At 38.5% G+C, this 16,498-nt stretch overlaps 1 protein-coding gene across 1 annotated transcript; it reads left to right on the top strand.

Annotated features, from left to right (window-relative positions):
• The first annotated feature begins 682 nt into the window (after window positions 1-682).
• On the top strand, window positions 683-14,698 carry mex3a (mex-3 RNA binding family member A). Its single transcript, XM_051722000.1, has 2 exons — window positions 683-1,514; window positions 6,116-14,698. The coding sequence occupies exons 1-2, from the start codon at window positions 986-988 to the stop codon at window positions 7,210-7,212; spliced, it is 1,626 nt and encodes a 541-aa protein (XP_051577960.1). The 5' UTR covers window positions 683-985; the 3' UTR covers window positions 7,213-14,698.
• Window positions 14,699-16,498: the final 1,800 nt, after the last annotated feature.

Genomic DNA, 16,498 nt, shown 5'->3' on the forward strand with positions numbered 1-16,498 from the left:
TATCATAAATAATATTATTTTAAAATAATTAGTATTATTTCATTATTATTGTGTCTGCTACTATTATGTATTATTTATTTATTTTATTAATATTCTATTATTATCATTATTATTACTGTTGCTGCTGTTGTTGCTTTTGCTCCAAATTTCATTTTTACCGCCAGGCGTGGCATCATCATAAGGACACAGTCGTCTGGGGTAGAAGCACGAATGGTCTTTGTTCGAGGCTGGCCTCCGATGTTGTGTGAAATGTGCTCTCTCTCTCTCTCTCTCCTCTCACTTTCTCTCTCTCTATCATTACAGACTCTGTGCAGTGCAGAACATGCACCGTCTGTCTGATAACTGCCTGTGTCTCTTCTTCTCATAGCTGGTGCACTCTTACCTCTCAGTGTAGCAGCACTCCATGCGCAACGATAGTCCAAACAACCCCGCTGCAACCAACGGAAAACGGGGTGGGCGGACCCCCAAATTATGTCAGTTTAACTCTTTCAGTTAAATTCAGATAAATTAGGGACAGATGTTTGAACTCCTTTACTCATGCTAAAGCACTCAATTTATCCACAAAAAAACATTCACAACAGAAACGGTTCCGATGTTTAATTGAAAATGTAGAGGGGACAAAAGCGCCTGGGTGGTGGATGTTTGCAGGCGCGCACGTGTTCTCATTCTGGCTGTGGTTTGATAACACACATCTCCCTGTTAAACAAAAGAACGTGAAGTATCAATGCGTGTTGTCGCTTAATATGTACTGCGTATCAGTGATGTATTGGATTACGCGTTTGGAGTGAGTTGCGGGTTGCTACAAGGACAGGAGTCTAAAGATGCAGCGGACGGATGGATGCATGGTGACTCGCTCTGTCTCCGCGAGGCGGGGACTGAGTGAGCCAGACGGGGTGGAGCATCGCATCGCCTCGCCCATCTCGGCGCAGACATCCTTGCGTCCCGTTCTCCTTGTGCGCATCGGAATCGGAGAAGGGGCCGGTCTATGGGAGGGACTAGCGCAAAGGGGGGACTCGGATCGAGGAGAGGGGGCGGGGTGGCGGCGAGGGTGGTTGTTTCTCCAGTCTCTTACCCAGTGTCTTTGTCTCATACTCTTTTGTTAGCCATGCCTAGCTTGCTGGTTCTCGCAGGGATCATGGAGAAAAACGGGGGCTACGGCGGGGATTTAGCCGGCCCCGGTTTCGGCGGCGAGGGTCTTCTGGTGCCACCCGAGGAGGAGGAAGACGATTCCCGTGCCCTGAGAGTTGCACTGGGCCAGCTGTCGCTGCTGGGTCTTGGAGAGGGCGAGGACGGCAGCGGGGCTCCTGCGGGTGGCGGAGGAGTTCAAGATCGGAGTAACAATAACCATCACAATCACGGAGTTGGATCCGAATCTGGGATCTTACCGGGGAAGAGCAAGTTGTGCGCCCTGTACGAGAGCTCGTCCACCGAGACGAAGGGACGGGGCTGCAACATCACTGAGTGCGTGCCCGTGCCAAGCTCCGAACATGTGGCCGAAATAGTGGGGAGGCAAGGTAAATACAACAATGCGCACTTTTCCATTGTTCGCAACTCAATCGCTCTAACAAAGTGTTGAGGTATGGCAAAAGCCACATCTGATTTTCCTGACAAAGAAAAAAGGGAGTGGTGATCTCTTTTCCTGCGGGTTAGGGTGGACAATGTGCCCATTTTATCCAAACTGTGTCACATTTCAGCCTCCGATCGCAATGCATATTATGGCACATACGTGAGCGTTTTCTCTAAGCGTTAAGCAAAGTTATCAGCGGCCGAGAGAACAAAGTCACTAGAGCGCATTATTCCAGCTCCACGCCATCAGTGCGAGCATGCAGACGCGCTTTTCTTTTCCTTTGTCGTCTGAGCGCGCGTAAATCTTTTTTCTTTTTTGAAAAACAAAAATGGAACGTTTAACGGTTAACAGTTCGAACGCTCGTGCGCGCACTGGGTGCATTGTAACACTCAACTGTCTTTGTTGACAGGAAACATTGTATCATTCCTTCCTTTGGGCGCCTCATGCAGCACCACGTTGTTTTTGTCAAGACTACCTCTCAGACAAAGACGAGGAGAACTTTAGTTGACCGCTGATGCTCAAATCTCGCCGAAAGGGTCTCTTGTGAACCTCTAAACACTAGCTGTCAATAAAAAGTGCTTAAATTCTGACAGGGTTGCCAGACAAAGGAGTTCAAGTCTGCGTGTCCCATACAGAAATATGATATATGGCAAAATATGAACACATATGAAATTATAGTTAATTCATTTAGGCATAAATGTAGACATACATATTCAAATTCCACTATGATTTGGGAAAATATGTCACATATATGGAAAAGCCCATTTTTGTTGTATTTTCTATGTTGCTGCATAGATGTACTTGTATCTGACTTTTTATATCAGTGAAAGTCATACATGAACATAGGCCTATTTGTGTTTTAAATATTTTGCCATATATTAGATTTCTATATAGGGGGTGTGGCAAAAGCTTGTGTACAACATAGGGAGCGTTCAACATATGATAAGGGAAAATGGATAATAGCCTACAAACGTGAGTCAGCGGAAAAGTTAAAGCTATGGTTATATTTTGATTGTATGTTGTTGCTATTTTGCATAAGTTAAAGACAATGGCTTAGAGCTGAACCACTTGGAGTATTTGGTGACACTTGTCACAGACATAGTCAGAAACTGATTTAGCCTTAAGAGTTCTCTTTTAGTCATTTTAGTCATCACATAGGTACTAAATAATAAAACATTAATTGCATTAGATGCAACAATTTTCTGGAAAGCTGTTGCATTTGCAAGGATGTAAGCAATTATTTAAGATGGGGTGGGGGGGGGGTAACAATATAAAAGTTTAAGAAACAGTTATTGTGAAATTCACATTGATCAGCCACTCTTTTGAATATCATCTGTGTTGGTTACAGCCGTGTGCATATGGATCTGACTATAAATGAAGACAGACTATAAAATAGTGTTAGAGTCACGCCCCGTCTACCAGTACACCAGCAATCTCAAAGCAGGGGGTCAGGAAGCCTCTATGGAGCAGACTGTCCATTCATTAATACTGTAATACCAGATAGTACAGATGAAGTGTACTCTAATACATTTTTCCTGCAAGTGGATTCCCTGCATATGATGTCTTTGCTGAGCACTAAAGTGGCCTGTGTCTTATTAGAAGAGAATACTTGAAATCAAATGGGAAAACTTAGGATGCTTTGAGGTGGGACAAGACAGAGCAAGTGCATGGACTGAAAAGTGCTGATTAAGAGGATTTGGAAAGGGGGACTTTATCTCATTAGCTACTGATAGTTTTGAATAACTGAACATTTGTGTAGACTTTTCTAACTTTTGTAAAGGTTAATTAACGGGCTAATTCACCCAAAAAAATTTCGATCTATTCATTGCCATGTCGTTTCAAACCCATATGACTCTCTTTCTTCTATGGAACACAACATTTAGAATAATGATACTCTTTTTTTCTGTATGCACCGATATGAACGTTCTTGGCTGATAATAATTTTAACAAAAACTATAGGCCGATAACCCTACCGATATTTTGCCACTTTTCTACTTATAGGGGTTAGCTTGCTTTCTTCATCTCCTGAAAATCCGCAGATGCTTTGAATGTAACATGCTAGAGAACAGTTTACAATTTACTCCTGAAACATTATGAATGTGTTAAACATTTGATCAGTGTTGAATATGTCAGCCACGGAACACTGTACACTCTATTTTTGCGGAGTCGGCGTATTTCAAACCACTTTATATTTAAAAGCTAGTCTAAATACAACAAACTATAGGCAGATAACGCTACCGATATTTTGCCACTTACCTAATTTTGTCATCAGATCACTGTTTTACTTAGGAATGCTTAAAAATGTACAAAGAGGTACAAAAGCTTTTTCACTGTTCTAACAATAATTAATTTTCATTGGATCTGTTGAACACATGGCAGGCCAAATTTTTAAAGAGAGCCAAATTAAAAGATAAATACAAGATAATTAAAAAAAAAACTAAATATGATAACATGATGATTGATATGAAAAAAAGGTTATTTTGTACTTCTAAAAAACATTGTTGCACTTCTGTTTTTGCTGTTTAAACCGCAGCCTTTTAAGGGTTAGGAATCGCACAAGGCAATTTGCAATTTCAATCTTAATTCAATCAGTCATGCAGCATTAATGGATGTCATACTGATATCTCAGAAGTCAAAGTCTCCTGGTTTCAAAGTGTTTTAAATAGTTTCCCTCATCATGTAGCCTATAGGTAAGTGCCGCTTTCACAACTGCCACATCCATTTATAGCATTTTTTTCCCACATTAATGTGAGAACGAAGCAGAATAAAAATGAAATATGACATGTTCTTAGGAGTGCCAACACTTCTACATACAGTATTTGGCTTGCATATTCTAGATTGTTCTTTTGAATTCACAGTTCAATCTAAGTTTTTACAGTGTGTTAATATTGAATTATAAATAAACCATCGGTTTTTCATTTCGCCGTTTTCATGCTTATTACCGATATGCTGATGGTTTTAATTTTGTCAATAATTGGCCAATAAATATCGGCAGCCGATACATCCGTGCATCTCTACTTTTTTTCCGTTCAATGAAAGTGAATAGGGACTGAGGCTAACATTCTGCGTAACATCTCCTTTTGTATTCCATTGACAAAAGTAAGTCATACAGATTTGAAATAACATTAGGGTGAGTAAATGATGACATAACTTTCATTTTGGATGAGCTATCACTTTTATGAATAATAGAACAATGTGATTCCATTATGTGCATTTAGCCTAATAATAACAATAAATAGTTCTGAATAATGAAAAAAGAAAAAAAAGAACCACACTTACCATCATCTGTATCCTTGTTATCACCATTAAGTTGGAATTTGAGCTGCAAGGTCCTAATGCTTTGTGCACCTGCAGTGGCTGCCATGCCCGTTAGGAGATGTGGTCCTGCAGCGAGAGCGACGATTCAGCGACAGGAGGGAACCTATGCTCCCTGCTGTCAGCGCTAGACAGTCCATCCAGGTTATTTTTTTAGCTTCTGCTGTACACAATGAGGCATGAAACCAGTGTGCAGATATCCAACCACTGAACAGGCCCCTGGGCGGACAAAGCCACCCTACTCTTGATAAGACACCACTGAGGTGCTAATATTTACTACAGTGCTCTATACGAGCCAGCCCATTGCACTGCCATGTATTCATGTCTCAGCAATAACTTTCTGAAGGGTTTAGCTTGCTTTTTCCGTCCTCGAGTCACCTCGAGTCAAATGTGTTTAACATTTTATCAGTGTTGAATATGTCAGCCACGGAACACTGTACATTGTATTTTTGCAGAGTAGGCGTAATTCAGACAACTTGATATTTAAAAGCTAGTCTAATTACAGATTTAATCCTAATGGGATGTATCAACACAGACTGCAATTTATTATACTAAATGGGATTTATTATGCTAAATACTTACGGTAATTAAAATCCTATAAATTTTGATTTTATATTATGAATAAAAGGACCAAAATATTACAACTGGAACAAAAAAGCTGATTTGTGTAGGTACCACAACTGAAAAATACTAAATGGGTTTCATTCATGAAACATGAGCACAACAAAATCTTTGGGAAAATAGTTAATAAAAACAATTTTGCGTACATTTTGACGTGAATGTGAAAGTTTATGTAAGAATAGTTTTGCGAAGAGGCCTGTTGTGTTTAATGAAATATAATAAGTTGCAAGATGATGCTCATTTTTATTAGTGAAAAATTGGTATTGGGTATATTTGATATATTATTTACAGTAGAACAAGGCATGGGCAGGCCCAGACAAATCACATTTTTTCGCATTTTCTGTGCTGATTTTGGGGGAAATTGATCAGAATTCTGTCAAATGGATTTACACATTTAAACTAAGCTGAAGTGCTAATTCACTCTTATTGATGCCTGAATGCATCATCAAATCAGTCAATTTGTTTTTTAAATGTGTAGAACTTTGAATGTTTCAATTTTGTGGCAATCAGCTCAGATTCCATGTGGGCCTGGTCATGGGTGACCTTATGACCTGGAAATAAGCAAAATGTCAAAATCAGCCTTAATCATGATACTCTTTCTCCACTCAACAGGTTGCAAAATCAAAGCTTTGCGTGCAAAGACAAACACCTACATCAAGACCCCAGTCAGAGGCGAAGAACCAGTCTTCCTCATCACCGGTCGGAAAGAAGACGTGGCCCTGGCCAGACGAGAGATCATCTCTGCGGCAGAACACTTCTCCATGCTGCGGGCCTCCAGGAACAAGTTGGGCGTCTCTTTCAGCGGCTCCCCACCTGCACCGCTACCTGGCCAGACCACCATACAGGTGAGGGTGCCCTATCGTGTGGTGGGTTTGGTGGTTGGACCCAAAGGCTCGACGATAAAACGTATCCAACAGCAAACGTGCACTTACATCGTCACCCCGAGCCGCGACCGCGACCCTGTCTTTGAGATCACAGGCTCCCCAGGGAACGCAGAGCGAGCTCGGGAAGAAATAGAGGCGCACATCGCATTCCGCACGGGCGGGCTGCATGATCACAACAATGAGAACGATTGCCTGGGGCCTGATGCTGGCAACGGGGGTTTGGAGAGCCGCCTGCAGCAGGTGTGGGGGCTACAGGGGGCCCCGCGCAAGCCGCTCACCAGCAGCTACCGCCAGAATTTCTCTGACGCCATCGTCGGAAGTAGTGGAGGTGGAAATGGAGGGGGGATTTATAGTAAAGGTGACTTCACCAGCAACGGGGACAAGCCAGGCTCTTACTTTGGCTCAGAAGGCACTCAGAGCTGGGGCGATCCCGACTATCCCAAACAGGTGGCTTACTACGCCCAGCAGCGCTCCAAAAGCTTCGGAGGCCTGCCTCTCCCTCTGACCAGACTGTCCCCGGGTCTGCCTGAACCATGTGGCAACTCCAACGCAGTCGGATCCCCCCATGCCCAGGCGCGCCGTGCCCACAGCGAGCCCACTGCTGCCACCACTGCGTTCACCGGCCGTCTCCCCGTGCCAGATTCGCCACCCGCCGTGGCTCGAGACTGCATGACCTGCTTTGAAAGCAAGGTGACAGCCGCCCTGGTCCCATGTGGTCATAACCTGTTCTGCATGGAGTGTGCCATCCGAATTTGTGAGCTAAACCATCCGGAGTGCCCTGTCTGCCACACGCTGGTCACACAGGCCATCCGAATATTCTCTTAAAGTTTTCTCGTTTAATGTGGGATGGTTTTTTTACTCTGTAGGTTCAGTTTACTTATATTCCTTTTTTTTTTTTTTTTGTATTCAGTATTCACTTTGTTTTTTTGTTTGTTTGTTTTTTAAGAAAACACAAAACCAAAACAAGCAGATATTTTAGAAGCCACTGCTTGCTTTACTAAAAAAAAAAAAAAGTATTTTCAGATTTTCTTTTATATGTACACATATATGCATATATATTTTATAAACGTTTTTTCTTTTTTTCTTTTTTTTTTTTTATGGAAAGAACGTAGTTCTTAGCATGTTCATGTTGTTTTGGTTATTTTATTTTATTTTTTTACCGGTGCTGTCTTATTTTCCACATGCAGTGTGGACAGTAACAGAACAAATAATGTGAACATTTTACACTTTCCCTTCCTTTTTGGTGGGGAAGTTTATTATTGTCGTTTTTATTATTATTATTATTCAAGTTTATTTCCTAAGATTGTAGTATAGTTTTACATCCCAGCATCTTGATAAGCAAGAATTCTTTTTTAAGGCAAACTAGAATCTTAAATCTTTGCACCTTGAAACTGATGTAAAGTGACTGTCAAAAAACAACAACACACAAACAGATTGCTATGCGAAATATACGGTTTAAAAATGGCCAAATACATGTTGGTGTGGCTTTAAATTTGGACCTTATTCTAAATGACTATTCTAGAAGTCCAGTGCCGAATCAATATTTTAACGGGTAATTGACGAGTAAAACGGAGAAAAAAGTTGGTTTGGTCAAGGAGTAGGTCCTCTTTTTTTCTTTCTTTTTTTCTGAAAGCCTTTTGAGCCTTTTGTTTTATGTATTAGAAAACAATGTTTTATTGGGTACAAATTCCTGTTATCACAAAACAAAAACGTAGTTTTCAAAGTGTTGGGCAGCAAAAGCATTGGAATTCATCAGCAGTCTGTTGTTCAAGACAACCCCCATTCATTTTATTTTAGGAACCTTTTCATTTGGCTCCTTGCTTTGTGATTGCACACAGTAAGTTTATGAATGATTTTTTTTTTCACACATTAAACTGTAAAATGCTGATTACAAGCACAAGGCATGAGATGAAGTAAAATAGGGGTGATTGAAGGGAGGGGGGCCTGTAATCTGATCCTGAATAGACCCAAGTAGACAAAAGACAGCGAGACCCCGAGCTACAGTACATTGTAAAGCACCCACTCCCTCAGTCCCCGTGGTCTTACATTTGAGTTGCAAAGCGCACACTGCCTTACTGTCTGTTTTAACGGAGGCAGGTGTTTCATATCGTACTTTAGATGGAGTTTTTTTTTTCTTTTTGTGGTCGGCCTGAAAGGGGGAGACGTAGTGCTCTAATTCTACTTGCCCGTCAATCGTTCCATGCATTGCCGGTAATGACTATAGTTTGAGCTCCAGAGCTCCTCCCAGAGAGTATATTGTTTTGTTGCAGTAATGGTACGGTCCCCGGAGCGCCCCAACATGGCCTGCCCTACGAGGAGCTGATAATTAGCCATACATCAGAGTCCAGGTGCAAAGCAACTGCTGGAGAAAGGAGGGGGCCAGTGTACAGTGGCGTGAATGGACACAACACCACGCAGGGGGCCACATCTATCCCCAGCGCTCAACTAGGTGCAGCTGGGGCCCCTCCTGTCGATCACTCGCTCCCGATTCTCCCTGCCCCTCAGAGCCATGCTATTCCCATTGGGGAAAGAGGGGCCTCCTTTGTCCTGCCATTGGGAAAAAAAATTCAAGAGCAGATTTTATTTCAAAGAGAGAGGCAGAGAGTGAATGGTGACTAGATCGTCCAATTGTCTGATTTAACCCAAAGCAATTTATTGAAACTTTTTTTTTGTTGAGTTTATTAAAGAAATATTCTGGGTTTAAGACAAGTTAAGCTTAATCAACAGCATTTATGCCGTAATGTTGATTCCCGAAAAAAATCTTTAGTAAACCAAATGCAAAAGTCATTGTTACAGTGAGGCACTTACAATGGAAGTGAATGGGGACAGTCCATAAACACTAAAATACACATTGTTTGAATAGTATAGCCACAAAACCGAAACATTATACACGTTAACATGAATTTAGTGTAATAAAAGTGCTACTAACATTATCTGTGAAAGGTTATCGATAAAATATAAAGTTCCAGGATAATTTTGGACAGTGTGTATTTTAATGTTTACATATTGGCCCCATTCACTTCCATTGTAAGTGGCTCAATTTAAAACAAGGGGCATATTGATTTTTTTCAGGAATAAACATTATGCCACAAATGGTGTTAATTCAGTTTAACATGTATTTAACCCGAAACATTCCTTTAAAGGGATAGTTGATGAATATGAAAATGAATATTCTGCCATTGTTTACTTACTCTCATTTTGTTCCAAACCCGAATGACAGTCTCAGTCACCATTCACTTTCATTGCATGGGTAGAAGTGAATGGGAACTGAGGCTAACATTATAACTAACATTTCCCTTTGTGTTCTACAAAAGAAAGTAAGTCATATGGGTTCAGATCAATAAATAATGACATGTATTTTCATTTTTGGGTGAACTATCCCTTTAAGAGCCTTCCGAATTCTCAGTCCAATCTTACCTTATCCTCATTTATTATGCACGAGAGGCAGGCCATCAAAGTTTTCATAAAGTCTTCCTTCATAAGGGGGACGTCCTGCCATGGCTGCCCTGCCAGTACATGGTCACAAGCAGCCAATAGGAGAGCAGCATTGAACTGCACAATGAAATCAGACAATTGTAATTGACAAAAAAGCTGGAGGAAACGCCCAATTTGGTGGCCGCTCATGCTGAATCAAATTACACACCCACAGCCTGTCACATTGCAGGCTAGGGGATTTCGGAATAGGGGATTAGAGCGTTTGGAGGGATAGTGAACAGTCTTTTTTTTTTTTCTTTTGCTCTCGCTAGAAGGCCACTACGAAAGAATGGAGCCACTGAAAATGTAGTCTGCTTGAAATGGGTCCGTTCTACCCCTGTCGAGCCTCTCTGCCCCACTGCCACATATGTGCGGTGGTTGAAGATATGTTAGGGTAAGCTTGTGATTGTAATGACTAACTATAACAAAAAATGACCTTTGAGCCATTAGCATCTTAAATATTCCTTTTGAAAAACTTTTGATGCTCAGTTGACTGTTACAGCAGAAAATGTTTTGTTTGCCTCATCCGAATCCATGTATTATGGCTGTATTACTGCCTGACAGTGTTTTGTTTGTTTGTTTTTTAGTTTGGTTGATTTGTCTGATGAACAAATAGGCCTACTTGGTGTAATAAGGTACTTTATTTAAATTAAAATATCTTATGACCCTTTTAGTAACTTTCAGATTTGTTAAAGAAACAAAAACTGAAGAAGCTTAACAAAGTAAAGCTCTTATAAGCACCTTATTTTTTAGAAAACGAACCGCATTTGCAATCGAAAAGCATTTACATTTTGAGACAAACTCTACCCTCCGACAACAAGAAATATTGTTATTATTGCACTAAGCTTGCATTTTTGGTATAGTTGATTCTATTTGCACTGATTGCATATGTTGGATAAGTCGCCCGATTAGTATGTATTGATTATTAAGAAGCAGCAGCTTAATTTAGTTTTAAAATGAAAGATCAACAATACAAGTTAATGAAAAGAGATGTGTGTTCTACATTTTCCCAGCACTGATTAGGGACAGACGCTTGTCCTTTGAAGGAATGCATGTGCATTTTGGTCAGTTTATAAAGCCAAAACAATTATATGCAAACCTGAATGAACTGCTCTTTTTTTTAACCACATTTGTCTGTCTATAATATTATCCTGCTTCTTTTAAGGTCAGTAGGTCAGCTTGCGCAGGAAACAGCAATAACTGTCTTAATAGTCAACAAGATATCAGAGGTACACTTGAAAAAAAGCATTGGAGAGCCAGATTTTCAACTTTAATTTAATCGTCACATATATATCCTATCCAAAAATGCTTTGCAGTGGTTGATAACCCTAAGAATTTTTAAAGCTATAGTTACATTTCATACATTCCATAAAAGCCCTTAGAAGTATGTCTTTTTAACAATGAAACAAAAACTGTAATGATATTTTTTTCTCAGTTTGCAAATGCAGCACTTCAAAAGTTTCGTTTCTTAACCAAACATCGCAACGTAGAGTGATGATTTACTTAAAAGAATGTAGCCTGAATCCGTGAAGACGATGCTGTAAATGTGCTTAGAGCGAGATATTATTCAATACAGTGTAACAGGCTTTGAAAGGGATACATTTTAACTCTTTAAAAGACTATATATAGCCAATCACAGTAAAACCTTTTTTGAGTATTATTTATTTGATAGTAATAAGACTATATTTATTGACATTTAGGGAGATATATAAAAAGACTGACTACCATAGGCATATCATTAGATATATTTCACTATATAAGCAATTCTGAAAATATTGTAATAGTTTTAACAGTGTACTTTGTAAGTTTTTAATAATGCATAAGGCGTCGTCCCAAAAGAAGTGTGGCGTAAATGATGCCCAAAAAATAAATTTTAAACATGAAGACAATTGAAGCTTTTCAGAAAATATATGACCAAAAATTAGGGTTGTCACAATCAAAAAAGGGACTGAACCACATTGCTTTTCCTAGAGCTGGTAATGAATGCATAAAGTTATGAACATATAAAGAAAATATCTAAAAACCCTAAAGACAGGATATACTGCGTATATGAGGAGCCCAGATGAATATACATCTATTTAAAATGCATATCATGATGGTTTAGTTATCTTAATTTAAATACTGTAAACGCAGCTGGCAAATTCAATCATAATTTCAGAAGGACAAGGGCACTACCGTAATGCCAAATTTAAAACACGAATTGCCCTTGCAACAAAAAAAACAAACATTTTGATAGAGAGGAAATAGGGGAGTGGTCAAGACATAGGAGTACAGATTCACAAGGGAAGTGGTCAAGTTTAAAATCGAACAGGTTAAACAAGAATGTGTTGTCTAAAGTGAAGCTCAGTAATATAAGAACCACTGTGAATTGTTATCTTTATTTTTATTTTTTCCAGTAATGACTTGGTGTTGTTAAATAGTTGCAATTCAACAGCTTCTCTCGCTTCTTTTGGTTGTGCATGCTGAGAAATTATTTTACAGAGCGTTATTTACCTTTAAACAGCTGAGATCTGTGTAGAGAAAATATAACAGAGCCACTAAATGGTGTACAATGAAATCCGTTTATTTTTCCAAACATATTTCTCTTACCCAACATAAAGTATCTAATGCACAAAATACCCAACGAATACCTTGCATTACCATATTGGATATATTTCCATTTTTAGCCTTGTTGATATTTTCACGTTTGTTTTTTTTATTCGCCTGATTAGATGAGAAGTATATACCCTTATATGTTCTTTCATAAGAAATAGAAAAGCTGCATGCATTTATCTATAACCACTGCAGCATTCATTCCATAGAATCAACAGAGAACATATAGACGATGCACATAAGCAACTCTAACGCCTTTTTCAATATAGTACAAAGGGCAAATAATGTATTTGAATGTAAAAACGGCCACCCAACCAATGTCTAATTTTGCCTTTTATTTATCAAAAGTGAGCTTTAAGTTGAAATTCATGGCTAGAGAAATACCACCATATCTATTGAGGTTCTTCCTCACAGCATTTATACAAAGCAACTTACTTAAAAGGGGGAAAAAATGTCTTATAGCTGTTTCGTAAGATTCTATTTTGCTAACATGCATTATTATTTCATAGACAGAGGAAGAGGTCAGTATCTGGATGTTATTTATGAATATCTTTAATGAAGCAAACATATTTATAAGTAACCTCAAGACATTTTGTTTTTTAATTAAATTAAAAAGTTAATATATTTCTAAAATGCATGAAGTTGATTTCTACTAAAATGATTAAAACTATAGAATTTTTATTTATGAAAGTTAGAAAAATCCTTCACACTTCTGACAGGATTAAACAAGCGGGGCGGGGTGTCAAAGGCTTATATTTTAACGTCAGAGATGTGCCGGTTTAAAGACTTGCGTTAGCAATGGGATAACGACAGAAAATATTTTATAGGATTTGGGGGTATTTTAGTCACTTCAAGTTTGTGCCTCAATAACGCATTTTTGCATAGTAAAAGCACTCAGAAGTGTTGCGTGCTCCACACCATATAGCTGAGTAAATGAAGAGTCCCTTCCTTCTTTTAAATTAATTTGCTGTCCTTTGATTTCAATGCAGTTATTATAAAGTGAATGAGTTTAACAGGGTGAAACATAAACATGCACACACACACATATTAATACAAGCAAAAACATGTAATGACTTTCCGATTTCCAATTGTTTCAAACTATGCATGACACAAAATTTTAATTTATTTTCTGCAAATCAGATATTCAGTTATCATATTTGTTTTCAGATACAGTAATAGTTCTGCGCAGATCTCGAGCACACTTACAGTAATACAATTATTTGCATGTAACTTGTATTAACACTTAACAGGATAACAGAAGTCAACATTGCAACCCAATTTACTTCCATAATGTGACGTTTTTCCAAGTGATATTCAACGAGGGGGGAAAAAAAATGTAGGGCGGGACTTTATTTTAAAAGTTGGGCGTTCCATACCAGAATGGAGCCACACCTGAATTTAAATGAGCTAAAACCAAGCCTGAATAGCTTATACAATTATCGCAAGTCATTTCAGAGAAAAAGCAAGTTATTACATTACGATTAAAGATTACAAAGACAAAATGTTTTATTTGAAATGACATGCACTGATAGATCATTCACAATAGGACCGGGAACATGCATTAAGAAAGTAAATAGGGTAAACTTAGATGTCACATTGACTTTATCACATACAAATTAGGCTCATGTACAAACTACACTCAAGGGATGATGATAACTTTTCATTATTACCATGAGTGTAACGTAAAAGCGGTGAACTTTTGTTTACACTGAAACGCATTTTCACAATACTTCATGGTGAACACGCATCTCGACTCTTTGTTTTGGCTCTGTGGTGGCAATGATAGTTGTGTAGTGGTTTCAATTTCAGTCTGACAGGAACACGGGGGTTAGGTGGGTCATTTCAGTGACCTCGCTTCTGGGATGGGTTACTCCAGTCCGACAGTCTGTATTTGGTAGCTTCCAGCACAGTAGAAGTGTTTCATACAGTTCTCATAGTGGTCTTAGTGCATTAGTTTGGTCAAGCATCTCCTGGTAATAGTGTTCAATTTATTGTTGATAAACAAGGGGTTTGCCATATCATAGACGAGGCTAGCCGATACTCCATGAGTCATTTCATTTCATGATTTCAGTATGGTGTCCACACGAGGCACGCAAATTGCAGGTTTCTCTTCTTAGAACATGTTATTTGTGAGTTTCATTTTTGATATTTGATCAATGTATCTATGCCATACTAGTTTTGATTTTTTGTTATTTTCAGAAAACTGTATTGTAAATGTTTCTAATAAAACAAACTGAATAATCTGTCACCGCTACCGTGAATTTTGTTGGTCACACACCTGATGATTTGAGACAAAAACTGATTTTATTTAGTCATTCATATAAATGAGAAATTAAACATTTTTAAATTCAGCCCATTCCCAAAAAATTCCTCAAGTGCTTGAAATCTGAACAGATCATAGGTTAAAAAAAAAGGGTTTCCACCATAATGAAAAACCTGGAATATACAAAGAAATTGTGATTTACAGGCCCGGAATGTAATAACATCTCCTTCAGTATCTTTAATGAAGCAAACATAAGTAACGTAAAGACACTTTTAAAAATTATGTTCCTGAGTTCAGTACAAGTTAAGCTCATTTGACAGCATTTGTGGCATATGTTAACACAATTTAATTCCGACTTGTCCCTCACACTTATAATGGAAGTAAATGACTATTTAGTCCATAACTATTAATATACACACTGTTTCAAAAGTATAGCCACAAGATGTAAACATTATACAAGTTAACAAGATTTTAGTGTGACAAAATCACTTGCAGTGTTTACAGATGTTACATCACCATGGCAGCAAAACTGAAATATTACACTGATAAGGCAAGAGATTTTTTCACACTAAAACCATGTAAACACAATGTTATGTCCTGTGGTTATACTTTTGAAACATTGTTCCATTGTAAGTGCTTTAATGTAACCACGATTTTATTTATCGGTTTCTTAAATAAGGGGCGAGTCTAATTTATATTATATATATATATATATATATATATATATATATATATATATATATATATATATATATATATATATATACATACATACATACATACATACAGTGCTGGCCAAAAATATTGGCACCCTTAGTAAACACGAGCATAGAAGGCTGTGAAAAATATGTCTTTATTGTTTATCCTTTTGATCTTTCATTCAAAATATTCACACACACACACAAAAAAAAACTTTAATTGAAGTAAACTAATTGATAGGGATGTAAAATCTCAATTAAATAAATATTTTTCTCCAAAACACATTTGCCACAATTATTGGCACCCCTAGAAATTCAATATATCTTAAGTATATTCCCATTCATATTTTACATTTTTTAGTACATCTGGGTGACAAGGAACATGCAACTGTTCAGCCATGACTTCCTGTTTCACATGGGTATAAAAACACAGGCCAAATTCTCTTAGTCATCCATCACAATGGGTAAGACCAAATAATATAGTTCTGATGTGCAGCAAAAGGTTGTTGAGCTTCACAAAATGGGAAGTGGCTGTAAGAAAATAGCTAAAGCATTGAAAATATCCATTTCCACCATCATGGCAAAAATTAAGAACCGGAGATGTTACAAATCGGCCTGAAAGGACGTGTGTCTATACTGTCTCCATGCACGGTGCAGAGGATGGTTCGAGTGGACAAAAATTCTCTAAGGATCACAGCTGGATAATTGCAGAAATAAGTTTGGGGTCACAAAGTCTCCAAAACTACAATCAGATGTCACCTACACAAGTTGTTTGGGAGGATTTCAAGAAAAAAGCCTCTGCTCTAATCCAACAACAAACTCAAGGTTCTGCCATGGCCATCCCAGTCCCCTGGCCTGAACCCCATAGAAAACCTGTGGGGTGAACCGAAGAGGAGAGACCACCAGCGTGGACCTCTGAATTTGAAGAATCTGGAGAGATTCTGTATGGAGGAATGGTCTTAGATGACCGCCATTTGTTCTCCAACCTCATCAGGCATTATAGGTGAAGTCTCAGAGCCGTTATCTTGGTAAAGGGAGGTTGCACAAAGTATTGAATACAGGGTGCCAATAATTGTCACACATA

The sequence above is a fragment of the Myxocyprinus asiaticus genome, chromosome 16 (genome assembly GCF_019703515.2).
Source record: "Myxocyprinus asiaticus isolate MX2 ecotype Aquarium Trade chromosome 16, UBuf_Myxa_2, whole genome shotgun sequence".
Taxonomy (NCBI): domain Eukaryota; kingdom Metazoa; phylum Chordata; class Actinopteri; order Cypriniformes; family Catostomidae; genus Myxocyprinus; species Myxocyprinus asiaticus.

What these genes read in the sequence shown, in the direction of transcription:
- mex3a (XM_051722000.1), top strand. Translation starts at nt 986, where the DNA reads ATGGGAGGGACTAGCGCAAAGGGGGGACTCGGATCGAGGAGAGGGGGC. An exon ending in CGAAATAGTGGGGAGGCAAG is followed by an intron (nt 1,515 to 6,115) that starts GTAAATACAACA and finishes TCCACTCAACAG; the next exon opens with GTTGCAAAATCAAAGCTTTG.